At 38.0% G+C, this 25,824-nt stretch overlaps 2 protein-coding genes across 6 annotated transcripts in view; both read left to right on the forward strand.

The window, feature by feature from the left end:
* Positions 1 to 19,665, forward strand: part of scube1 (signal peptide, CUB domain, EGF-like 1) — a 71,242-nt gene extending 51,577 nt beyond the window's left edge. For 2 of the 4 annotated variants that reach the window (XM_077234943.1, XM_077234945.1), the window contains 15 exons: positions 4,584 to 4,706; positions 6,987 to 7,103; positions 7,208 to 7,330; positions 7,415 to 7,534; positions 9,305 to 9,415; positions 12,847 to 12,963; positions 13,845 to 14,006; positions 14,127 to 14,330; positions 14,442 to 14,603; positions 15,659 to 15,826; positions 15,905 to 16,066; positions 16,150 to 16,347; positions 16,432 to 16,584; positions 17,130 to 17,209; positions 17,297 to 19,665. In XM_077234943.1, coding sequence (XP_077091058.1) covers positions 4,584 to 4,706; positions 6,987 to 7,103; positions 7,208 to 7,330; positions 7,415 to 7,534; positions 9,305 to 9,415; positions 12,847 to 12,963; positions 13,845 to 14,006; positions 14,127 to 14,330; positions 14,442 to 14,603; positions 15,659 to 15,826; positions 15,905 to 16,066; positions 16,150 to 16,347; positions 16,432 to 16,584; positions 17,130 to 17,209; positions 17,297 to 17,449 — 2,153 coding nt within the window. In that variant the 3' untranslated portion in view covers positions 17,450 to 19,665. The remainder of the gene's footprint in view (positions 1 to 4,583; positions 4,707 to 6,986; positions 7,104 to 7,207; positions 7,331 to 7,414; positions 7,535 to 9,304; positions 9,416 to 12,846; positions 12,964 to 13,844; positions 14,007 to 14,126; positions 14,331 to 14,441; positions 14,604 to 15,658; positions 15,827 to 15,904; positions 16,067 to 16,149; positions 16,348 to 16,431; positions 16,585 to 17,129; positions 17,210 to 17,296) is intronic. The other 2 variants (XM_077234944.1, XM_077234946.1) reach the window with 1 other exon arrangement.
* A 681-nt stretch (positions 19,666 to 20,346) lies between these two features.
* Positions 20,347 to 25,824, forward strand: part of mpped1 (metallophosphoesterase domain containing 1) — a 60,852-nt gene continuing 55,374 nt past the window's right edge. Inside the window, exons 1-3 of one of the 2 annotated variants that reach the window (XM_077233830.1) lie at positions 20,347 to 20,545; positions 21,653 to 22,036; positions 22,774 to 22,955. In XM_077233830.1, coding sequence (XP_077089945.1) covers positions 21,870 to 22,036; positions 22,774 to 22,955 — 349 coding nt within the window. In that variant the 5' untranslated portion in view covers positions 20,347 to 20,545; positions 21,653 to 21,869. Of the gene's footprint in view, positions 20,546 to 21,652; positions 22,037 to 22,773; positions 22,956 to 25,824 lie in introns of those variants that run through there. The other variant, XM_077233831.1, reaches the window with a different exon arrangement.

A 25,824-nucleotide genomic window follows, 5' to 3' on the forward strand; every position in this document is an offset into this window, starting at 1 on the left:
CAATGGGGTCTAACAACTGTTTGGTTACCAACATTCTTCAAAATATATTATTTTGTGTTCAGAATAAAGAAATTCATACAGGTTTGGAACAACATGAGGGTGTGTAAATGATGACAGAAACTATCCCTTTAACATTACATCTTTAACAGACTATCTGATGCTAAGCCGGTTAAGTTTTAAGTCTGTGGAACCAAGGACAGATGAAAGCACAATAATGATAGGTGTTCTGCCCTCATATGTAATTGGGATGTAAATGTTGCGCATAACAGAAAAGGCACAAGTGCCACTTATGTAATAACCCAGGCGACTCTGCGCTTATACCAACATTAACCACAGACTAAACAAAAAAGTGCATCACATAGAGATCACGCTGCTACTATAATAAGTGTGTGTGGGTTTGTAAATGTCTACAAGTGACCTTTCCTCATTTTACCACTGTCATCTTCGCTTTACTTCTCTCACACTTTCTTTCCCCTCCTCAGTGAGTGGTCTCGCAGGAAGCTGCCCAATCTTGCCTCTGTAACATAATCATTTCAATATAAACTATTTAGGGCATGTTTAAATGCCTGAATTTGATAAAAGGCCCTTCATCTGCGATGACAGACAGGAGAGCTGGGCCAGCACGCTGACAGACGCTCGCTCAATCGCACGCGGGAAGATTGTGAGCGAGGGAGGATAGAGAGAGTGATTGAAATGACTACGAACGGTTTCCAGATGTTTGATTAGAAGGTGTGTGTGTACGGTGTCATCGGGGGAAATGAATTATGGGAGTGAACAGTTTGTCTTGTGTGTGTGTGCTCATATCTGTGTCTGTGTGTGTATGTTTCCTCGGTCCGGCTAATGGGACCCCAGGCACGTCTCTGCTGGCCTGCATACTTTTGTGTTTGGGACTCAAATAGCTTGAAAGGAGTTTAGCTTTTGTCTTCCAGGTTACAGTTCTAGTAGCTGATGAACTAGCAATAACCATGCTATCTGTCTGGTTTTGACAATATATTTTATTATATGGTATATAAATATATACATACATGCATACACACACACACACACACACACACACACACACACACACACACACACACACACACACACACACACACACACACACACACACATAGTTTATGTAATATTTATCACAATGGTTTCACTTGTTTCAGATGTGGAATGAATTGCATTATTTCTACATTATTTATTTTTCTTTCTTTCTTTTTTGTGTTTGAATAATGTATACTGATTTAAATTAGTGTGAAATTAATTAATTAAAATATCAATTTATGAACCCTCTATGTATTATTATTACATTATCCTAATAATAATAAGAAGAACAAAAATAAAAATAACATTATATATATATATATATATATATATATATATATATATATATATATATGCAAACTAATAAATGGATAACAATTTTGTTTATTTTATGTAAATTAATAGGATTAGGATTTTTTTTTTTTTTTCCAGGAAAGTATCATTTAAAGGGTAAGTTCGGCGTTTTACAAGTAAAGCCCTGTTTTAAGATCGTTTCTGATGAAATAGAACGGTTAAGATTAAAATTTGGACACATGCTGCTGTGCCGAGAATTTTAGGCTTTTGTGTTAGCACCCCCCCACCTATACAATGGTTTCATAGGTGCACTGGAACAATCATTCATATAAACGCATTAAACTTTAGTTTACAAAGACGTGAAACTCAACGAGTGGTCTGGGGTGTTTCACTGATATGCTCACGCAAAAATCGCTGCAAAAGATACTTTTGGTTCAGGCACTTAGAAGCAAAACAACTAGATGCTTGTTAGAAGAACTGTAAATTCTCCAAGTTAGGTCTTTACATTTTTCACTATTTTCCTGCGTTTTCTGTACAAGATTTTTGCAAAGATGCTGGTCTATTATATTATCTGTGATGGATGGCTTTTATTAGTCAGACAATCTCTTCCTGTCCAAGCTGGTGATTCTTGAGCAAAAATAGATGTATGAACCAGCGGCTGGTTGCATAAACTGCTTAGACTATTCTTACAAGTTTACAAATCATCTAATTTTTTTTGAATGCGAGTTACAAAGGTAGAATGGTCTGATTTGAATCTGAAAAGTAAGACTGATTATCCCTTACTAATTGCTAGCTGATCAGACAGTTTGATCAGACACAGTCTTAACTAGTGGCTATATTTATGCAATTGAGGATCTTATGATGTTCTAGGGTCTTTTCAGCTAGCACCTGTCCTCACTGTGAAAAGCTGATAGGGTCATACAGCAGGCCTGTTTTCTCCATCATTCTCCATTTTTCTCTCTCTCTGTCGGGACACAGAGCTCTATTTGTATTAATACACTCAGAGCCCAGTAATCTGCACAATAGCAGCCAGGCGGCATCACCTCGAATGACACCGGGCCCCGACGGACCCCCACGCGCACCGAAGAGTTTTAGTGTCGGGGGCGAAATCACGCTGGTTTTTCCTGGCGGCTCTGGACAAGCAGGGCCTGTGTTATTACATGGCAAAATCCCTTTATGAACAAAGCAAATAAAACAGGCCATTTAAATCTCCAAAAAATACACTGGCGCGCTCAACGGCGCATTTCTCAGAGATTAGCTAGCCTGAGGTGAGCAGCCTGAAAACAATCTGCAAAAACGCTCCTTTTGTTGAAAAGTCTGTCCTGACTTATTTGTAGAGGTTCATGTTTCCACAAATGTATTCATTTTAATTGCTTTTTTCTCTAAATATTTGGTAAGGCTACACACATCTCTGAGTACAGACCTTCGCTCCAGAGCTCATGGGATTTCACATTCTTCTCGCAAGCTTTCTTTCTTTCTTTCTGATCAGATCAAGTAAGCGTAGCACTTGTTTTATAAGCACGTCTCTGACTGCTGTGTGAGTGTTTACTCTCCCCGTTTCCGATCGAAAATCGATGTAGATGAATCCTCTCAGCCTCTCAGTCTTCGCCCCTGCAGTTGTTTATCATTTACAGATGTGAAAAATGTCCAATGTTTGCTTAAACTCAAAGCTTATTTACTCCCATTAAACTTCATTATGTGGAATATCATTAGCCCCCTGCCTGCGCTAAGGAGCCATTGGAATAAAGTGCATGTGTGTGAGAGTGTGTTTTAGGGACGTGTGAATGCTAAATCACTGTTAAACATTCCATTATGTCATTTGCACTATAATTAGTTTTTATTCTGTTAATGAATCCGCATGATGTAAGATTGGTTATCAAGCTGCATACACCAGCTCCCTGAAAGCATCTTTTCAATGCAAAGATTCTGATGATATATGTGCAGTTTAAGTACTGTACAACATCTTGACCTGAACACATATCTGACAGGTAGACAGGAAATAAACTGTCAGAGATGATAAAGCACTTCCTTTAGGTCATGGAGACCGACTGACCTCACGGCACAGGCTCACACTTGCGTTTATTAGACAGGATAGGTCTTCTGATTCTGGAGACATCTGAACCATTGAACTCAATGGAGAGGTTTGATGTTAAAACACACAGATTGAGACAAAAAAAAATAGATATTATGATTTAGCCTAGCACATCAGTCAAAAGATGCAAACTTTTAGAGAGCTTATTCTCCTATCCGTTTGTTCTCTTTCTCTTTATTATCTTTTTTGGAGCAATAGAGCAGCAGAGATAAATGATTCAGAAGGAGTGAGGATTTTCAGCTGGATTTCAAATATACATAATGTTACCCACATTATGTATATTTGAAATTCAGCGGAAAATTGATAAACAGTTTGATTTTCACAGCTTCAGTTTGGAAATTGTCTCTCAGGAAGAATTTGTCTGTTAACCCTAACCCTACTGAGTTGTTAGTAGCTTGTTGTTTTACAGTAAGATGGATGTGCTGTATAATATTGGTGTGTTTTGTGTTTGCTCTTTGCATATGTACACGAATTGTACAGAAATTTGGTCAACTACTCATTGTTTTTAATTGTGCTTTATAAATAAATTGCCTTGCCTTGTTAATCAAATCATATACAGTAAATGCTGTTAAGGCTTCATATAGCCTTAATTAAAGGCCCTATTACTCATCCTAGCTTTAGAATTCATTCAATATGTTTAGAATATTTTACAATTGCATTTTTTAAAGTGGTAAACTATTTCATACGGTGGGATCCAAAAGTCTAAAATTTATAATCTGATTTATTAATCTGGGGTGCGTTTCCGAAAAGCATCATTAGTGCTGTGTTCAGTCAGCATGTGTATCTGTGGTCTTAAGCTTAGTGGAAACTTTCTGTCCCACAGTTCAGTTAATATTAGTGCAATCCTGAGCCAGTGTGTGTTTGCTACAGCTACTGAAATAACTGCAGAGGAAACCCCAAACTCCACACATACACAGTTTTCCTACACATTTGTTGATGGGATTAGCTTTTATTGGGTTTGTGGACGGCGTGCCAGGGTTGGCTGATATATTTAAGATGATGTTATGGAGCTGTGTATGTGGCTGCCCGTTTAGGAAAACTGTTTATATATCCAAAAAGCTGTTTATGAGAATAGTGGTACTGGTTTTACACCCCCGTGTCAGTGTTTTTTTTTTTTTTTTTTTTTTTTACCATTATCATAATCATCTCTCTCTCTTCTCTGCAGACATTGATGAGTGTTTGGAGAATAATGGAGGTTGTGATCATTTCTGCCGGAACACGGTGGGCAGTTTTGAGTGCAGCTGTCAGAAAGGACACAAACTCCTGACCAACGAGCGCACCTGTCAAGGTGAGTCACTTTTCACAATTGTTGCTTTCTGGGTGGAAATACAAATTAACATTTTAGATCTACATGGGTGCAGAGCCCCGGCTGCACATGACATGCAGGAAAAAAAAATCATGGCCATTAATTAAGAGTTTATTCCCTCGTTTTAAATCAGGGTCACGTTGTAATAATTTGTTTTCCTGTTCCCTTGTTTAAGTTAACAAGGGGTTTGTTTCACACAAAAGGATATGTTTAGGAAAATGTTCAGGCTGCACTGATACGTACAACAACCACTTCAAGCTCCAAAAATAACCATAACATATCAAGTACCATAAATGACTAAAAATGTATGACTGAACTGTAAATGTTTATTATGAATGTAAATGTAGGTTTTTATTTCCTAGCGAAAATCTTCCTCTCCACTCTCAGCTGTAAAATTGTATTCATGCTTGCACGACTACAGTTCGGATTTTTCTTTGAATAACGCACTGTTTATCGCACAAAGCTATTGTACGGCTTAAAAACAACTTGACTTGTTTTTGAATGAAAAAGAGCTAAAACATTCTGGAAGACCCCAATTTTGGGGTGAACTATTTTAAAGCCATTTGGGCGGGATGTGGATGTAGAAGCTGTCTACACACACACTTCATCAAAAGCACCTCATGCACAGGCTGTTGTTTGGTTGGGATGCTGGCAAGCATTTGGCGTCGTATGAGGTGTGTGTGTTTAGTTGAGTTTACTGGAGGTGAATGGTGGCGGATTCCTACAAGCATGTCGGAGCACGAGTGGGAGTACAAAGAGAAATTATTTTATTAAGCTAAACCAAAACACCACAACACCTTATTCCTGGCTAATCAGTGTGTGGGGTGTGTATGTGTTTTTATTGAAGGGTGTGTTGGTGAAGCGCAATGTTGTGGATGTGCCAGCTGTGCTAAGATGATCCACAGTATCAGTCTTTCTGTCATTCTTGTCTCTTTGTATATTATCCGCGCTATGTTTATATAGGTACATCTTTAGTTTTTAATTATTTACTTTTCCATTCCCTTCATACCAGAAAATCTATCAAGGGAAAATAGCTGCCTGTCTATTCTATGGGTGTGGCAAAGTGGGTGTAACAATAATATTAAAGGTAGAGTTGGCAATTTGTTTTAGAAACACTTGTTATATTGGTTGACACTCTGAATAAGAAGTGGTCTGAATATTAAAACATGTACATAAATCTTCTGTGGAAGTCTCAGGACCAAAAAATGTTAGTCCAATCGATAAAATGTCCTACCTGACTGTTAACATATTTCCATACATCCGCACACCCTGCTAATGCAGACATCATACATCATCAGCGCGTTCAGTAAGTCTATGCAGAGTTGTAGACAGACCGTCACCGAGCACCAGTGACGTTCTACCCGGAGCTGTTCACGTCCTCAGACGTGATCTATGCGTTTCTATGTCAACACTATCAACGTCAAAATGAACTGCAGCAGTCAAGTGGTAGAACAAGAGCTCTGTAAGTTATTATTTGTAATGTTATGTGCTTTGAGACATGAGGTAGTTTAACGCTTTGCCGACTCTGGTCTGGTTGTGTGCGTTCATGTGTTTTTGAGGAGGGGTGGCTTTGTAGACGCTCTAAAAATGCTTTCAAAGCTAGCTTGCTATTGCAAGCCTCCCCGAAATTGCCTACCTTTAACTTCAGCATGTTTTGACTGTCATGGTGCTGTATGACATGGATCTCTCTCTAGAAAAGTAAAAGAAGTCTCCTCAACATGATGCATGATTTGAGGTATCACTCATGTCTGTAACACAAAATGTGCTTTTTACGGTTTGGGATCTTGACAAAGACCTATAACCCTAAAAACAACTAAAAGGTAGTTGTTGTCCTAGAAAGCACCAATGATTACACTGGTTGCAATTGTGGCTTTGAAAAACGTAACCAAAAATGAGTCCGTAGCCCTTTACAGTGTCCTTGCTAGACATGTTACATAGTTACAATAGTAATTACTATAAATTGTGCATAATTTCATGGAACTAACCCCAAACCACACCCTAATCCAAACCCTAACCCTATAGTAAGTACATGTAGTTAATTGTTATTACTCAGTAATTATAATGAGATTGTAACATTGAAACCTTAAAATAAATTGTAACCATGAGTCAAACCAGAAAAGAGTAGCCTATGCTGTTTTTTGTCTTTTAAGTTTCTGGTGAAATCACTATTGTGGGGTCCTTTTTACTGCAAGCCAGGAAATTATTATATACATTTTCTTTGATGGTGTTGTGTGTATAAATGTGTGTTTTTGTCCTCTGCAGATATTGACGAGTGTTCCTTTGAGAGGACTTGTGACCACATCTGCATCAACTACCCAGGAAGCTTTGAGTGTGTGTGTCACAAAGGTTACAGTCTCTATGGCCTCACACACTGTGGCGGTGAGTTCACTATCTCAATACCAGCCAATGGTTAAAAAAAGAAAAGAAAAGAAAAAAAAAATCACAATTTGATGGACAAACTGCATGACATCTGTGCGTAACAGATATTGACGAGTGCAGCATTAATAACGGGAGCTGTGAATATGGCTGCGTGAACACACCGGGCAGTTACGAGTGTGTGTGTCCTCCTGGACAAAAGCTCCACTGGAACAAGAAAGACTGCGTTGGTAAGTCCTCGTTTCATTTCCCGTCCCGAAATATCCCATAATGTTAGCCGTTTCCATGGTAACCGTGCCTCGTTTGTCCCTCAGAGGCGGTAAAATGCCTTGCGAATGGGAAGCCAGCACCTCGTGCTCAGCTCAGCTGCACTAAGACAGGTGGAGGAGAGACGTGTTCGCTGTCCTGTCCATCAAACGCCCTTTTCCTGGCTGGTTAGTTACCTTACTTTTTGGGATTTCTGTGGAAATCATGCTTGAAGTCATGCTTGAACAGCATGTTGTATTCTGTGTTGTTTGGATACATTCAGTGCAGTTTGATTTGTTTAAATTCAGTAACTTACATTATAAATTGTAAATCTGTTCACTTTCTCATACATCTGAAAGGAATATATTTATTTAGATCAAGGAACACTCTATGGTTATTGGCTCAAACAGTCTTTGCCCTCTGCTACCCTCTAGTGGCTCAAACCTTACATCACAAAATTTGCATGCTTGGTTCAATCAAATCAAGAAGCTTGATGATGAAGAGGCTGATGGAATGAGGAAAAACTGTCCAGAAATGAGAAAGCGCATGAAAATTAAGCTTTCAACAACTCAGTCATGTTAATACTGCTATAATGACGTTGAACATGCTAGCATTGTCATATATGTTAGATAACCAAACAAACAATAAAGGGCAAGATATGTTCAACTGGCCTGACCAGAGGAATCATGTGAATGTGATATTTGACATTCTGTGAGAAAGCGACTAGAAAAGAATGTTGCGACGATATTTCATAAGTACATCTATCATCTCTGCGGACTGCTTTGGTAAAGGTATTAAGGTGTTAGACGCCCAAAACTTGTCTCTGACAAATTTTATGCAAGGACCATCGGTTTAGAGGAATGTGCGTAAACATATTAATACCCAGAAGAAACTTTCAGACAAGTCCTGATTCAATAAACTTTGGTCCATTCGCACATCTCTGACACAAGGGCCACATTCTCACTCACTACCATCTAAAAAACATATATACAGTCTGGTTTGCACTACAAAAACAAGTATAAAAAAAAAAAAATTAATAATATTTTCAGAGAATATTTATTAAATTACTTTTTTTTAGAAGCTTTGAAGTTTTTACGCTTAAAACAAGAAACAATTTTGTTTAAAGGTTGTAGACGTTTTTTATAGAAAACTTGCCGTGCATGTACTACAGAAAGTAGTGTGCATTATACATATTAAATATAGTGAATTTTGTGAACAATTTGGCAATGCAGTGGTTGTACTACAGAAAGAAGTACGCATTATAAAAGCTAATATGTACTATAAAGTCTAGAATGCACTACAATAATAAGTATGCACTAATCAGAAATGTGACCTAGTAGGTTATAGTAGTATATCTGTAAGTTAGATTAATGCGAATCTGAGTATCAGCATATATATATATATATACGTATATACATATATATGTGTGTGTGTGTGTGTGTGTGTGTGTGTGTGTGTTTATGACTTTTGGATTCTCTGTACGTGTGTGTTAATGGTCTCCCCGGGTTCGAGCACTAAAGCTGTATAAAACCTCTTTTAATCCTGTCCACCCGCGGTCTGTAGCCGCACGCCAACAGAAATACTCAGCCTGCCATTGGACGATTTGTGGCAAGGACGAAGTCAGGCCAATGACTCTCTAGACAACTTCACAGTACTCTGTCATCCTGACAGCCAACCCTCTCCACTCAAACACACATATAGTGCATCATACACACACACACTACGAGACAATACTCAGGTGCAGCACCTGGAACGTCTGTTTAAAAGCTTTCTCTCTCTGTGTGTGTGTGTGTGTGTGTGTGTGTGTGTGTGTGTGTGTGTGTGTGTGTGTGTGTGTGTGCGTGCGTGCGTGTCTGTGTGTTTGTGTGTGTGTGTGTGTGTGTGTGTGTGTGTGTGTGCGTGTGTGTCTGTGTCTGTGTCTGTGTATGTGTGTGTGTGTGTGTGTGTGTATGATTTAGACTCCGAGAACAGTTACACTCTGAGCTGCGGGGTGCCCGTCCAGCCAGGTAAAGTTCCACTGAAGAAGAATGTCACTACATCCAGCAGTAGCTCCCTGCAAACCTGCACAGGTAATGCATCTCTTCTCTGAATTACTCAATTGTGGTTTATCTGCACTGAGACTCTCATAAACATGTATGTACTACAGTCAAGTATGCACTCCAACAACAGTCTATAATATGTATTAAAACAGCTAACATGCACTGTAAAATGTAATATGCAGTACAAAAAACAAGCATTCACTACAAAATCTAGTGCATAAATCTAGTATGTACTACATCTCCTCTCAATCTTCAGTAGATCGAACACTTGCATTTTCCTGTTTCCTTCCCATACCATCCATTTTCTCTGTTTTCTTTTCTTTCTCTCTTTTTTCTTTTAATTGTTTCCTTTCTTTTTCCTTTTTCTTTTTCTTGTTTTTCATTTTCTTTCCCATTCTTTCCTATTTCTCTTCTCATTCCTCTCATACGGAGCCCCTAAAGGGACACGGTGAAGGAAAAAAATATGAGATGGGAGGAAAAATTATATGTCAATGATTTTGCATCCTCTCACAAAAGTTTTGCGTTCCCCCAAGAAACTTTGTGTTCACTTACAAAATGTTTTGTGTTCACCTGAGAAACTCGCAACAGTTTCTCAGAACAGAAAAAACACGCAAAAGTTTTGCGAGCGAACACAAAAAGCCTTGAAATATATTTGATCACCATGTCCCTAAATGGGCTCTGTACTCTCCTTTTCCTCTTCTTCTACTTCTTGTTTTTTTCTTTCTTTTTTGTTCTCTTTACTTTTTCTATTCTCCCTTTTCTGTTTTTCCCTTCCTTTCCAGATTTTCTGTTTCCTTTCTCTTTTTTATTTTAATTTTTCCTTTCCTTGTTTCCTGTTTCTACTTTTTGTTTTCTCCTTTCTTTTCTTTCCTTTTCTTTATCTGTTTTCTCCTTTGTCCTTTCCTTTTCATGGTCTGTGTACCTTCTGTAATTTAATTTTCTACTTAAAGAGCAATAAAGAGAAATTATTTTTATTTTTTAATTTTAGATTTTTCGTTTTGTGTAAGAAATGCAAAATGAGACTTAAAAGGTTTTTACACTGTAAAATCTAACATTGTTCTTATTAACAATTGTTTAGTTAACTTTACTCAATCTCCGATAATGTGTTGAACTTACTTTAAAAAATTTAGTAATCTGTACTATTTGCATGCTATGCCTTCATTACTCAGAAAACACTATTAAACATTACTCGACTGATTTCTTCCACTTCTGCAGTCATCGTTCTTCATAAATTCATGTTGATTTCCTAAAGTCAACCTAAAATTTCTCACCATTATTGTGATTAGTGTTCCCTTTGGTTGGGCACTTGGAACTTCATTTATATCATTCTGATTCTCTTCCAATTGATGCAGTGATGCAGCATGAAATCACAGTTATTTGATTTCAAAGGAAGTGAAGTAATAAATATTATATATATTTATACTTAAATTATTTCCCTGTTCTTAATGAATGTATTTATGATTTATAACATTACTATCATATTTAATAATGATCTTTTTACATTTTAATTGCAAACACTTATGGCATGAACTTTTAATTGGGTTGATATAACCCCTCTATATTTGTGACAATATCTTGCAATTTTGCTTGAGTCACACACAGACTTCAACATTCAGCATGCAAACCACAACAATGGTAACAAGTTTTTTTTTCCAATTAATTTAATTAATTAGACCATTGCAATTTTATTTGCTGTCTCTTGTCAGTATAACCCCAATAACGATAGCAAATACAGTTTTAATGGTAAAATAAAGCCAAAAATGGTAAAACAAAGCAATTCATTTATTCATGCCGCAATGCACTCTGGGAGTACACTTCCTCAGATCACAGATAGAATTAAGTTGACAAAACTTAAATAGATTAAGTAAGAAGAACTTGATGTAATTAAGTTATGCTTACTTACTTAAATTAAGGCAACGAGTTTGAACAATTTAATTAAGTAAACTGAACTAATTAGTTTTTACGGTGTAGTGTATTTGGTTCATGGGTGTTGTGAGTGTATACAAATAAAAATAGAGCATTTACAGTGATGTTTTGAATGAAGTCTTACTCTTATCTGTATGACCAAAAATGACGGAGCATTTAAAGTCCTTTCCGCTGTTATCAGGAAACAATACAAGGGATTGCACCAGCACCTCCGCCGACCCGAGAAGGTGTTGTTGTGCTTTAAACGAGATATTGGCAAGAAATATATGCAACAGCCAAACAATATGAAGAAACGTTATTGTATCTAATTTGCAAAGCAGTGCATCAGATGAACTAATTTTGCATGATGATACAGGCTGTTGAAGACAGGATGTGTTGAAAAGGGGTGTTTCAGGGTCGCCCACGCATGCGAAACAAATATTAAACCATAATCAAATTTTTTACCCATGACTAAAAATATTTAAAAAATAGCTTAATTTTTCCATTTCATAAAAAAACAAATATCAAACTTTTTTTTAAAATTTCTCTTTATTGCTCTGTAATTAGAAAATCGAATTACCAGAACGCACAGGGATCTTTCCTTTCCTTTCCTTTCCTTTCACCATGAGTCTAGTATGTCACATCTCCTTTCGGTCGGCTCAGAGCAAGGACGGCTCTCTGTTTTTTTGGCCCCCTTCAGCAGAGATCAGACAGGACAGCTGTAAACGAGTCATCTAGCGTGACGTGTTCTACTCCATTACATCGCATGACAGACACTGGATCACTGCAAATGCACAGATACAGAGATCTGTGAGGAGAATTAGGACAGATCCTATCATTCAACCTTGCCGAGGTCACAGACATGCTACTATTATCCCCAGTACACTCTCTTTCCCGGCTCTCAGAATTCGACATTCCCCATGTGGTTCGTTGTGTAGATTTTGGACAGCTAAGCAAGACTCAGATAGACAGACAGACTGCTTAGAAATTCTCTCACATACACAAGCGCAGCTTCTTGTTTTGGACGGCGTACATAGGAATGCTGTGAACCTGAGTAAATGACTCTGTGCTGGCTGTACATCTATGCTGACAGATTTGAAATACACAGACGGGATTCTACCACAGTGGCTCCTGAGGGCCTCTACACACGGGGCCCGGGGAGAACGAGCAAACAGACAGTTCGCTTGATTCACACATTCTGAAAAAAAAAAAAACATCGCTGAAAGGTTCACTACCAAACCCCCTGCTGCTGGATCCAAAACCGCCACACGCTCGATATGCTTTTAGAAGACCAGCTGAAGTCCTCAACCGCTGTGTGTTCTCATTTCAACTCCTAACCCTTCGTCTCCCTTCATTCCCTCACTGACTTTGGACTGCTTGTGTTAAACTAGACACTCATATTTTTAATACTTTGGAATGGGCCGCTCAGCCCACAGGACAGATTTAGTGTGCTTGAATGTTGGATTTCAAAAAGGCCTCATATTTTGGTGTTTTCCATGATTATTATCCAAACTGTGCTAGTGAAAGTGAGACTTTGCCTATTTCCCGTCCATCAGAGATGCTGGCCCAGCCTGTGAAGCAGAAAGCACGGTTTAAGATCAAAGACTCCAAGTGCCACCTGAGACCCCGCAACAAGGAGAAACACAGGGACACGGGGAAGCAGAGCCTGCAGGGTGAGAAACACACCACAGTTACAAATATGTTTTCATTGAAGGACTCTCATTTCCTTTACTTTTTTACTTCTCATTTGCCCTGTCTCCATTCCTTGCTGTTTTCTTCTTTCCTTTACACTTCTGCTTTTCTTTTTTTCTTTTTCCTGTTCCCTTTTCATTTCCTGTTTCCTGTTTTATTTTTCCTTTTTCATCTTCTTCTGTTTCTAATTTCTTTCACATTTTCTTCTTCTTCTCTTCTTTTTTCTTTTCCCTTTTGATTTCTTGATTTTTTTCTTGATTTTTCTCTTCTTGTTTCCTTACCTTTTCCTGTTCCTGTTTCATTTACATTTTCCTTTCCCTTCTTTTTTTATTATCTTTTTTCTTTCTGTTTTCTTATTTCTTTTTTCTCTTCTAATTTTTTGAAATATTTTTTCCTTTTGTTCACTGCTTCTTGTTTCCTTTCCTTCTTTCCTTTTTTCTCCTTTGTCCTGTTTCTTCCTCTACCTTTTCCTTCTCATTTCCATTTTTCTTCTACCTCTTTCTCCTTTCCTTGTTTCTCTTTTCCTTTTTCTTTTTCTTTTCTCATGTTTTTTATTTCCCATTTCCCTTTACTCTTCTCTTTTTTCCTATTTCCTTTTCCTTCTCCCTATCATTTTGTCTTCTTTTCCTGTTTTGTTTACTTTTTCTCTTTTTTGATCTTTTCTTTCTCAACACTTTTCTTTCCCATTTCCCATTTTTCTTCTCTTTTTCTTCCTGCTTCCATTTTCTCTCTTCTTTTTACCTATTTTTCCTGTTTCTTCTTTTCCTAATCCTCTCTTTCTGATTTCCCGTTTCATTTACTATTCTCCTTTTCCTTATTCCCTTTCATTTGTCTTCCTCTTTTCCTTTTCCTGTCCTTTCAGCAGCTGGTCAGTTCCCTTGCACAGACGACTGTCATGTGACGTTTGTGAATCTGAAGTGCGACTCTTCCAAAAAGCGCCGTCGTGGCCGGAAGTCTCCATCAAAGGAAGTCTCCCACATCACAGCAGAGTTTGAGATGGAAATGAAAGAAGAGGAAGCCTCAGGTAACATTGGCTGCATGTGTGTACAGTAGTTCTCTCTTGTTAACTGTTGCGTTCCCATGCCATGCCATCTGTGACTTCGGAGTGTAAATGTGATGTCTTTTGTCTTTATTTATGTGTCAGAATCATGTAATGTGGACTGTGTGCGTGAGAAGACCAAACAGAGGCTTCAGAATGCCATGCGCACACTAAGGAAGTCCATCAGTAAACAGCAGTTCTACATTCAGTTCTCTGGCACGGCGTACGAGGTGGCCCAGCGTGCCGTGCGACAGACAGAAGGAGATGAGACCTGCAGTATAGGACAGGTCCTCACTGATGGGAAGTGCGGTGAGTATTTTGGGATGAGGGTTTTGTTTTCTGGTCTGGGGTTGAAGACACTTTCATAAATCTTGTATCTGTGTGTTTGGGTGCGTTTCTGTGTGTTCGGGTGTCTCCCAGTCAGCTGCGGTGTGGGAACGTTCTACAGCGGAGAACAGGAAAAATGTGTCATCTGTCCGCCAGGAACCTATCAGGACAGGGAGGGCCAGCTGTCCTGCGAGCCCTGCCCCAGCACCGAGGGACAGGGCATCGCAGGGGCCAAGAACGTCTCTGAGTGCGGAGGTGTGTGTGGATACACATTATCAAACACTCAATCAATGAATAGCTTTGTGATGGTACTGACACACCTATTGATTATATGAGCTGATTAATGCAAGACCACGTTTTTTTCAAAAGAATCAATAGATTTTGAAATTCAGGGTAAAAAAAATCCCACAATTGCTCATTATCATGCAAATGCAAGATTTCCTATGAAGGATTTAGCAAAGTCTGGATCAATTGGTAGCAGATAATTTTAACTATTTGAGCAGCTAAAAGGTATTTGACTGACAGCATACAAACACACCTCAATACTAAAATATTTATTAGGTGATTCTCATATATTCATGGTAATATGTCAAGACAAAATGTTTGCAAATATTTGTGCTGCTGTGTCATGATGCTTGTTCAATTGACTTGATTGAAGTCACTTTGGTTTTAGCCCCCTTTGTGGCATTAAAAAAAAAATTCAAACAACCTCATGATACATAACTGATGAACATCATGAGACACTAAGTTATTTATCCAAATTCTCAGGATGTGCATTTAAATACATTGGTACATTGAAAGCTCCAGAAATAACAAAAGCACCATTGAAGTAGTCTAGACTACTTGTGTTCTATACTCAGTAAGTCTTATAAAGCTATCTTGATAATCTTTGTAAATTCCAGACTGAGATTTACATTGTTTTTCTCTTTGGTTGAACTATCCCCTATTTTCATTTTTTTTTAAATAAAGAAAAAAGAAATAACAATAACACAAATACACTACTGTTCAAAATAATACTTTTATTCAGCATGAATGCATTCGATTTTATTTCTGTTTTTAATTCTGTTTTTGAAATTTTGAACCTTGTTCATCAAAGAAAAAGCAGCGATGATTTCTGAAGGATCATTTGACACTGAGGACTGGAGAAATGATGTTTAAAATTCAGCTTTGCATCACAAAAATAATTTATATTTTAAATATATTAACTTAGAAAGCAGTTATTTCATCTTGAATGGTAGTGCATAATCAAAATATTCTTGTTTTATTTGTTAAATGTTCAAAATACTCAGAATGTCATTCTCTGGTTGTAGGCCAGTGCCCTGCCGGTCAGTTCTCTGCTGATGGTTTCCGCCCGTGCCAGCCGTGCCCGCTGGGCACCTTCCAGCCTGAGCCGGGCCGTGTGCTGTGCTTCCCCTGTGGAGGAGGACTCTTGACTAAACACACGAGCAGCACGTCCTTTAGAGACTGTGAAGCCAAAGGTATAATGCAATACTGCAAAATAGGCACATTCCTTATGTGCATATTTACTTTGTGTTTTCACTTCCCCATATTTCTAGTTCACTGTGCTCTTGGGCATCATTATAATGCCAGCACGCACCGGTGCATCCGCTGTCCGGCTGGAACTTACCAGTCTGAGTCCGGACAGAACTACTGCATCACCTGCCCTGGAAACACCACTACAGATTTTGACGGAGCAAACAATGTATCTCACTGCAAAAGTAAGGCAGATACATGCAAATCCATTCACAGATCCCATGATAAGCAGTGAATACACGGGTCTGTCTGTTCTTATCCCTTGCAGATCAGGTATGTGGCGGTGAGCTGGGAGATTTCATGGGCTACATCGAATCTCCCAACTATCCCGGTGACTATCCATCTAATGTGGACTGTGTTTGGACCATTAACCCTCCGAACAAGAGGCGCATCCTTATTGTTGTACCAGAGATCTTCCTGCCCATTGAGGATGAGTGCGGGGATGTTCTGGTCATGAGGAAGAGTGGTATGGTATACCTGTCATTTTGGATGCTAGTTAATTATTGCAAGTAGGAATGCAAATTATTGAGCTCCTCTTCTCTCTTTTTAGCCCTGCCCACTTCCATTACAACTTATGAGACATGCCAAACCTATGAGCGACCAATCGCCTTCACCTCCCGTTCACGCAAGCTGTGGATCCAGTTTAAATCTAATGAGGGTAACAGTGGAAAGGGATTTCAGGTTCCGTATGTCACTTACGATGGTAAGTTACTGATACAGTCCAAACCAAAACCTCATGTAGCCACACACATTCACATACTATGTTCGATGTAGCCCATGAAATCTCATTTTTGCCCACTGTTGCTCACTGGATATTTTCTCTTTTTCGGACAATTCTCTATAAACCCTAGAGATGGTTGTGCAAAAATCCTAGTGACTGTTTCTGAAATACTCAGACCAGCCCGCCTGGCACCAACAACCCTGCCACGCTCAAAGGCCTTTATTCCCCATTCTGTGCTCAGTTTGAACTTCAGCAGATTGTGTTGACCATGTGTGCCTAAATGCATTGAGCTGCTGCCATGTGATTGGCTGATTAGATATTTGCGTTAATGAGCAGTTGAACAAGTGTACCTGATAATGTAGTCAGTGAGAGTGTGAGTAAATGCCTTTTATATATATATATATATAGAAGGAAAGGCATTTAGATAGCCACTACACAAATGAGATACATTCTATAAATTGTAAAAAGTAATATACTACATTTACTAATTTCAGTTTGTGGGTGTGTTTGTGTTTTTGTCATTACAGAAGACTACCAGCAACTTATAGAGGACATTGTTCGAGACGGTCGACTTTACGCCTCAGAAAACCACCAAGAGATATTAAAAGTAAGCATTTATTTTCACTACAGTAAGTAACTGTAGTCAGACATAACTTTATATTTCTCTTTAATTGCCATGTTTCTCTGTTTTCAGGATAAGAAGCTGATTAAAGCTCTGTTTGATGTGCTGGCCCACCCTCATAACTACTTTAAATACACCGTGCAGGAATCAAAGGAGATGTTTCCACGTTCTTTTATCAAGCTGCTACGCTCCAAAGTCTCCAGGTTTCTACGGCCGTATAAATAGAAACCCGAACATTTCTTCCACGACCCCGGCTCCATCCCCATCTCTCTTCCTGTCTTTTCTCCACTAGCTCCCAGAAGGCCTAACTACTGCAAGAAGATAAAGACGTTTGGCCTTCTTCCTGTCTGAGATTTGTCCATTTGTCCCTTTTTGTCTTTGTATGTTTTTTGTTTGCTAATATTTATGTGCTTGATTTTGAAAAAGCCCTCTTTGGATGTTTGATATCTACAGTATATATTTGTAAGTGTGTGTGTGTGTGTGTGTGTGTGTGTGTGTGTGTGTGTGTGTGTGTGTGTGTGTGTGTGTGTGTGTGTGTGTGTGTGTGTGTGTGTGTGTGTGTGTGTGTGTGTGTGTGTGTGTGTGTGTGTGTGTGTGTGTGTGTGTGTGTGTGTGTACAAAAATGATGTGCAAGCTTATGGCTTATTAGGACACATACAGACTCACACTGATATATATATATTCTTGTTTGGAAAAGGTTATTTTCATGCCCCTGATGTGCACAAGGGGTTTTAATATCCTAGTGCACTTAAAGTAAGTGGTTACTTAATGAGTAAGAAATCACTTTCTGTTCTGACCACAAAAAAATAAAAGACAAAGCCAGACAAGTGAAAGATAAAAAAAACAGGATAAAAGACAAAAACTACCTGTCAGTATGAGAGTTAGAGTTACGTGTACGTTGTTTAACTAGTATTTGGAGCTTCAACTGCACTTGAATTTTATATTGTAGAGAATAAGGAAATATAAGTTGCTTTTTGTTTTTGTTGTATAGAGATGTTTTACCTTGGTTGTAGAAACAAGAAATGTCTGAACTGCCCCTCTACAGGGATACAGAAAGATATTCTCACCTCTCCCTCTCCTGGAAACAAAACACACTTCATAATAATATCAGTTTAATATCAGAAAAGTATTAATGTTGAAGTGCCATCTGGTTTTATTTGGTTTGTACCTCTTTGTCAGCTTGACAAGTATACGATTCATTTCTATGAGATTACATGATGCAATGAGTTTGTCATTAACCTGCAATTTAGATTTTGAGAACATTTTAAGAAATTGTAAATATGGTGACAATTTTTGGCAGACTTTTTTTGCTTGAGCTTGATGTGTCATAAAACTCATGGAAATGGTGAAGAGTTTATTCAGAACTACAAAGAACTCCATTTTGAATTTAGAGACTTATTATGGTTTATTACATGGCTATATCATATCTATTACATAGTAATTGCATATCACCTTTGTGCTGTGCACAAAGACACACATTTTGCTCTTGTTGTTGAACTGTGGATGAAGATTAGAGACTGTCTGTTGAACTGATGTCATACCTGAAGTTTGTGAAAAATACCCATCACAATTAAATCAAATCACACAACCACAAACATCTAGATGAGCCATAAAATCACTGAAATACAGATAATATTACCTGTCATTTACAGTGTTCTGCGTTGTTTTGCATATCCTCCAGTTTGGGAGGGAGGGGCGGAGTGATCATTCTAAAGCTGCTTTGTTTATGAGCACTTATTAATGCTTGTATTCGTAATATCCACATATGGACAGGGAAAAGCATTCGCTCATGCATCGAGCATAAATAATCATACATTCATGCATGTACACACAAATGATGTAATACATATTATGATAGCACAGTAATTTATGATTTGTGAGATAACCACAGGTTAGTTGATATTTTGTGTGTGTGTGTGTGTGTGTTAATGGCATATTGTTGTCTCATTTGATTACTAAAACAAAGGCATGTGACTGTTTGAGGAACTGTTGCCATTAGCGAAGAAGAAGAATGTGTGACATGCAAAAGCACACACTTTTCACAAAATACACACACAAACACACACCTCGATGGCTTCATACACAGATTTAAGTACTTTTCCCCTCAGATGGAGAGAGTGACTCAGACTGCTGCTGGTGTGATTTGTAAGCTTTATGAAAACAGATGTGTAAATGATGTACAAATGTTAGTTTTTTTTTTTAATATTTAAAGTTAATATTCACAGTAGAAGGAGACAATATGCTGGGGAAGGTCACAGTCTGACATGTTGAGGACAGTTTTGAAAGGCTCTGTTGAATTAAATGCTTTCCACCAGTGGTGAATGACCACATTTCAGAAGAATGAACAATTCAGCAGTGTGAAATCAACCCCAGAAGGTGTGTAGAAGAGAATGGGAACTATTGTTAAGACCTCACTTCATTAATAAATCATTCAAATCTCACATTGTTTGTTGTGCTGTTGTCTTTCGTTTAAAACAATTGTTGCTTATTCTCTTATTTATGTAGCCTATTAGTTAAATCTTTTTTTTAAAGAGGAAAAATTAGCAAAATTAGAAAAAAGCACTTTGTCACCTAACGCCATTTTGAATGATTTGTCGTCCTCTTGTGGTCATATTAATATAGGCCTGTCATCAAAAACCATGCCGTTTTCTCCCCACAAAGGGGCAGTGTGAACCAAGATTTTTGCTTTTCAAAATATTTGAACTAATTTGAAAACTAAAAAGGTTGTTATTCATGTTTCAGAATTAAATTTTTAAATACCACACGTCTAGACTAATATAACGTTACGTTTTTGTACATCTTTATGATTAAGGTTTAAAAAGCCACCTACTATAATTTTCGAGATGCAGATCAGGGTCAGACAAAAATACAACCTTTGATTAGACAGCACAGATATAGATGGCACTGACAGATAATATATTGACAGAAACATATAGGCCATGGGGGGTTCTGTGAATACAATTCATCGACAACAACAAACGGGTCTGTTAGCAATAGTAAAAGGTTGGCTTATGATTATTAATGAAGTTACATGACTGAAGCCATAGTAGGATTCGCCAGGAGGAGGGGAGAAAGATCCAAAGCAGCGCAAAAGGGGAGTGTTTCCGAGCGCGACACACACGCACACACACACACACACACACACACACACACACACACACACATGCATACCGGAGCACCACGCGACTCCAGTTCAAACAAACCAGCGCGAGCCTCTGCAAACAGGAGCCGCTCCGTTTTCACGCTCCTGCCGGTTATGTGCTAGTCTTTACCTGCACATCTCCGAAAACACTTTGGCGTTAGACTCTTGAGTTTGAAAAGGTAAGTATATTTCTGGTATGTAAATCAGCACCGCATATATTTCGAATATGCATGAATTAATATGTTTAAAGGGTGCGCTGTTATAAATGATGCTCGTCTGTTTGGAAAGAAGAGACAGTTACCATAGATACAGTCAATTATTGAATACTTGTTAAACATGAGTGATTGCTTTTTGGCATTGATATTATATTATGTTTTGGTTTTATTCCTTGTTATACCTTCATGTTTATCTGGCAAAGGACACCTTGCAAAATTAAACTAAATGAAAAGCAAATTATCATGCAATCTAACCAATCAAACTGGTAGTTCGTTTTGGCTCTTCTGGTGAACCATTGTTACACTGACAGTAAAAGTGCCAACAAGTATGTGGGTATTCATTTTTGTACATGATACCATGTTAATAACATGGTAAATACCATGCTATTCTTTGAAATACTACAGTTGATCAATATGGAAATCATTCAGTACCATGATGTATATCTAAGTGTCATCATGATTCATCACTTTACTATGGTACCATCACATTACATTTCTTTTAAAATGAGTAATATATTATATTTTTGTTTAGTTTTGTTTAAAAAAAAAAGTAATCCGACCATCTGCTGGACTATTATTCAAAGCTTTTGTCCCACATAGTTTTACTTAGTGTGCTTAGTCGTCATCCATCATTTATGAATTGTTATCATTATTCTTTTCACACTCAATTTTTTTTTCTGTTTGTACATGGTTTGAGCACTTATGCATTTCTCAGGGAATGGAGTAGAAATCTTTCAGCTTTTGCCCTACTTGTTATTTCAGTTCAAAAATAACATTTTAGCTCCCCTTTCTTTCAGGGGGCTTTTGTGTCCTCTTTCCTCCCAAACAATTGTCTCTGTTGCATCGCATCTTTTTTTCCCTACCGTCTTGAAAGTGCAGGGAACTCTATTGTTAGACATACAAATCGTGACAGAATGGTTACCATGGCTTTGTGTAAGATCTCGGCGCTAACACACGGGAGAGTGGGACATACCGCCGCCAACCGGGCGTCTGATTGTGGGTTTTGATAATATGCCTCTGTCACCACTCACATCTCCCTTTATGTTGTATCTCGTACCTTTTTTCCCTCAGGTGTATTGTGATTGAGGGGAAGCATGCAGGCTCTGTATCCCAGCAGCAGAGGCGTACGGTGGGCCAGCCACTGAATACGGTCCTGGACATCCCAAAGACGTGCGCAAGACAATCTGATCCCAGCTAAAGTGGAATCCCATTAAGCAAACACCACCGGACGAGCGCGTGTGTGTGTGTGTGTGTGTAAGAGAGGAAGAGATAGTGTGTGTGTGTTGCCATGGCTTTCACACTTTCGGAAATCATGGCAGCCCGACGACAGCAGCAACAGTCTCAGAGAGGAGGAAGAGGAGTGGTAGAGGTGGACGAATACAGCTCCAACCCAACTCAAGCCTTCACCTTCTACAACATCAACCAGGGTCGCTTCCAGCCGCCCCACGTCCACATGTAAGAGACTCGCATGTGCATATTTGGTATGGATCACTATGGTTGACTAGTTGTTCGACAACCGATTCGTTTTGAAATAAGCAGCACTTTAATTTGCACGCTGACAACTGACAGTTTGCATGTTAAAACTCACCTTTTAAAACACCACTTCTACAGCCATGCACATTTATATGGACATGTTTGGGTGTTAACTGTTAAGTCAAAATTCATGCTGTTTTTTAAGCAGCTTACGCCATGAGCGTTGTGTTTTTTAAGATACCAAATGTGTCCTATGAAATGCTTCAAGTTGGGTTCTTGTGATTATCGAGAATATGAATTATTCAGGGATTCCTTAAAAGAGACTAGTTTGTCTAATTGTTCAGGGAAACAACTAACTAGTTGCTTTTGAAAATATGTGATTTTGCGCATGCTTTTATCCATGAGGGTTTTTTTTCAGATGGGCCATATTGCATTGTTTCTCTTTTCTTTTCTTTTTTTTTTATTCATGCCATTTTACAAAGGAAAACAGGTCACAGCTATTATTTGCAAAGGTTTACGAATATGAGTGTGTACCTGTGTGTGTGTGTTGTAGAGTCGACCCAGTAGGAGATGCTCTAAAGTGGGCCATTCTTATTCAAAACTCTGCCGTGTCCCTCAGAGACCCGATTCTGCCAACGCAACTGTTTAAGCCGCGAGAGAACGAATTATAACCTTATGTATTCCCACTTCTCTCTCTCCCTCCCTCTGTCTATCCACAGGGTAGATCCGTTACCCCATGACTCCCCCAAGCCCCCGGGCTACACGCGGTTTGTCTGCATCTCCGACACACACTCGCGCACTGACACTATTCAGATGCCGTACGGTGACGTCTTACTGCACACTGGAGACTTCACAGAGCTCGGCCTGCCCAGCGAAGTCAAGAAGTTTAACGACTGGCTCGGTGAGAGGTTTTTTATTTGTTTTCTTCCTTAAAAAACTTGACTCAAAAACTCATTTTTTTCCAGTACTTTTATGGATCACTGCATCATTTGACTAATTCTGCATATCTTTAAGCCATTTTCTGCACTGGTTTTGTGGATTTAAATGATAAAATATGTTAAGCAGAGCTAAGAGAACTGCAGTCTTACTCTTAGCAAACAATAAAAAAAAATTGTTAAATAAAGACCATGCAAGACATGTGGGATGTGTGTTGCTTTGTGAATGATACATTTTCAAATTCTGCTGAAGCCTAGATCTTTTGAAAAAGGAGTTCATGTACTAGAAAACATGAATGAAAACATATATGTACCAGTCCAAATAGACTTATTGGAAACAGTTCATTCTAAACTTTCACAGATTTCTGATGTCATCTATATGCTTTTACATGTCAACAGTAATGTTTCATAAACTCATGATATCAACTTGACCTGCCCAGTTCACGCCATGTAATAAGGCAAAAATTAAATTGAGAAAAGAGACGCATTGAGCATTGAACATTAAAATATTTAATTGATCACCATTCAAGCTTTTTTTATTTATATTTTATTTATTTAAATTTAAAATTTTATGTAAAATTGTATAAATTAAATGCTATATAATTTTATACAGATTATATTAATTTTATTATTAATATTACTATAGGAAATAAAGCTCAGAGATCTTTCAACATAAACGTTATGATAAATCTTGAAAAGATACCTGAAGTAACAATCTTATAAGATAATTTCAGAATATTGTAGTGAATTTGAATGTAAATTCAAGTCCTTTTATCACCATCAGAATATCTAGAGTCATGATGTTTTGCATGTTTTTGTTATTTTTTCATTTATAACTTATTGTACACATGTGCATGTCCAAAAACTATGAGAGAGGCTCAGTAATAAACAGAATAAGAAAGATGACTGGTGTTTGAGGAGAGGGAATAGAAAGCCGCAGATCTGGATAGATTGAGTGATGGAGGTTAGTCAGCGGGATCCAGGAGACACCAATCAGATTAAGACTGTCGCTCCTGTGTCTCATCCTCTTTCCCGCTATTGATTCTCTGCTGTCCTGCCTCTCTCTTTCTTTCAGGCACGCCGTCCCTGTGCCAAAAAGGGAGTTTGGGTGTTTGTTCTCGCGTTTGTCTCTGTATAAATATTTATGACGTGATTCTTTTTCTCATCTCTGAGTCTTTGCTCCTGTGTATCTGAGAGAACTCGCTGCGCACATGCTTCCTTTATCCAGCAACAATCCTCGGAGATATGATTTACTTTTTACCTCACAATACTTTAAAGTGTGTGCCAACACACACACACACACACACACACACACACACACACACACACACACACACACACACACACACACACACACACACACACACACACACACACACACACACACACACACACAATCACATGGACATCCTCATATGGTGATGCTCTTAACTCTAGGCCTCCTTGTCAGTTTTATATTTTTCTCTTTCGCTTCGACACTCTGATGTTTGCGAAATCTGTTCCTTCTCTTTTTGTCTGGGCCGTTTGAGACTGCTTGAACATGTCAGCCTTAATATTTTAGCCAGTTTGGGTTCTTCAGTAATGGAGCATCACCTTAGACCTCAAAGTGGGTGTGGTAATTGGCAATGCAGCATTAATTCAACTCGTGTGGAAGTACATGAAAGATGGTTTATTTATTTAGTGGATAACATGGATTCCAAAACCTAGTTATCATGTATATAAACCTACAACAGAGGTTTACGTAGTAGCTTGGTAAACTGGCGTTATGTGTCCTAGTTGTTTCTATATATTGTGTTTTTTAGCACTGCTGGATTGGGCAAAGAACAGTGCTCTGTCATAGCGATTGAAGATATCTGTCTTGACTCTTGTGTGTGTTTATATAGACAAAAACATTGCGAAATGGATTGCCGTGGACTGTAGGTGAGTGATAGACTTGCGTTCACTGATAGGGAAATAAACTAAAGTCTTTTAAAGCCACTTTTTGCAATGTTTTTTTCATGATTTGTACCTGCCTTCATAGTGTGGTTTCTCTATCTTCATTTACAGGCTTTTCTCAGTGAATATTCATATATATACTTATATATACTTATATATATATATATATATATGTGTATATGTGTGTGATTTAATTTGATTTATTAATTGACATGACAAACTACCATTCAAAAGTTTGAGGTTGGTAAAATGCATTGATGTTTTTTTTGTTGATGAGTCAATACAGCTCAATACAGGAAAAACAGTAATATTGTGAATTTTAATTTATTTAAAAATGATAATTCCTGTGATGCAAAGCTGAATTTTCAGCAGCCATTACTGCAGTTTTCACATGATCCTTCAGAAATCTTATAATATGCAAATTTGCTGCTCAAGAAACATTATCAATGTTGAAGACCGTTAAGCTTTTAGTTGAAACAGTTTTTTTTCAGTAATCTGTGATGAATTGAAAACAACAGTATTTATTTGAAATAGAAATTTACATTATATAAAATGCCTACTGTCACATTTAATACGTCCTTTCGGATTAAAAGTATTAAGAAAAACAAACAGTTCACATCCTTCATAATTATATTTTCATTATTCGTCTTTTGACCATTTGACCACAGATCGACTACTTTTGTGACCCATTCTGAAATGTTAATGGCCATTCAGTACCTTTTTTATCATGTATCTTTAAATCTATAAGTGAAGAGAGCTTTTTTGTCATTTGACTAGATGACAAAAATGTTAACCTTTCGTTAATTTTAAATACTAAATGATTTCAGCATTGTCTCATCTGCCCAAACAGGTAATATGAACTAACATAAGTCGTTGTTCGGAAGTACAGATGTTCATGAA

The sequence above is a fragment of the Siphateles boraxobius genome, unplaced genomic scaffold, assembly GCF_051911475.1.
Source record: "Siphateles boraxobius isolate OS27281-9 unplaced genomic scaffold, OSU_SipBor_1 19, whole genome shotgun sequence".
NCBI classification, from domain to species: domain Eukaryota; kingdom Metazoa; phylum Chordata; class Actinopteri; order Cypriniformes; family Leuciscidae; genus Siphateles; species Siphateles boraxobius.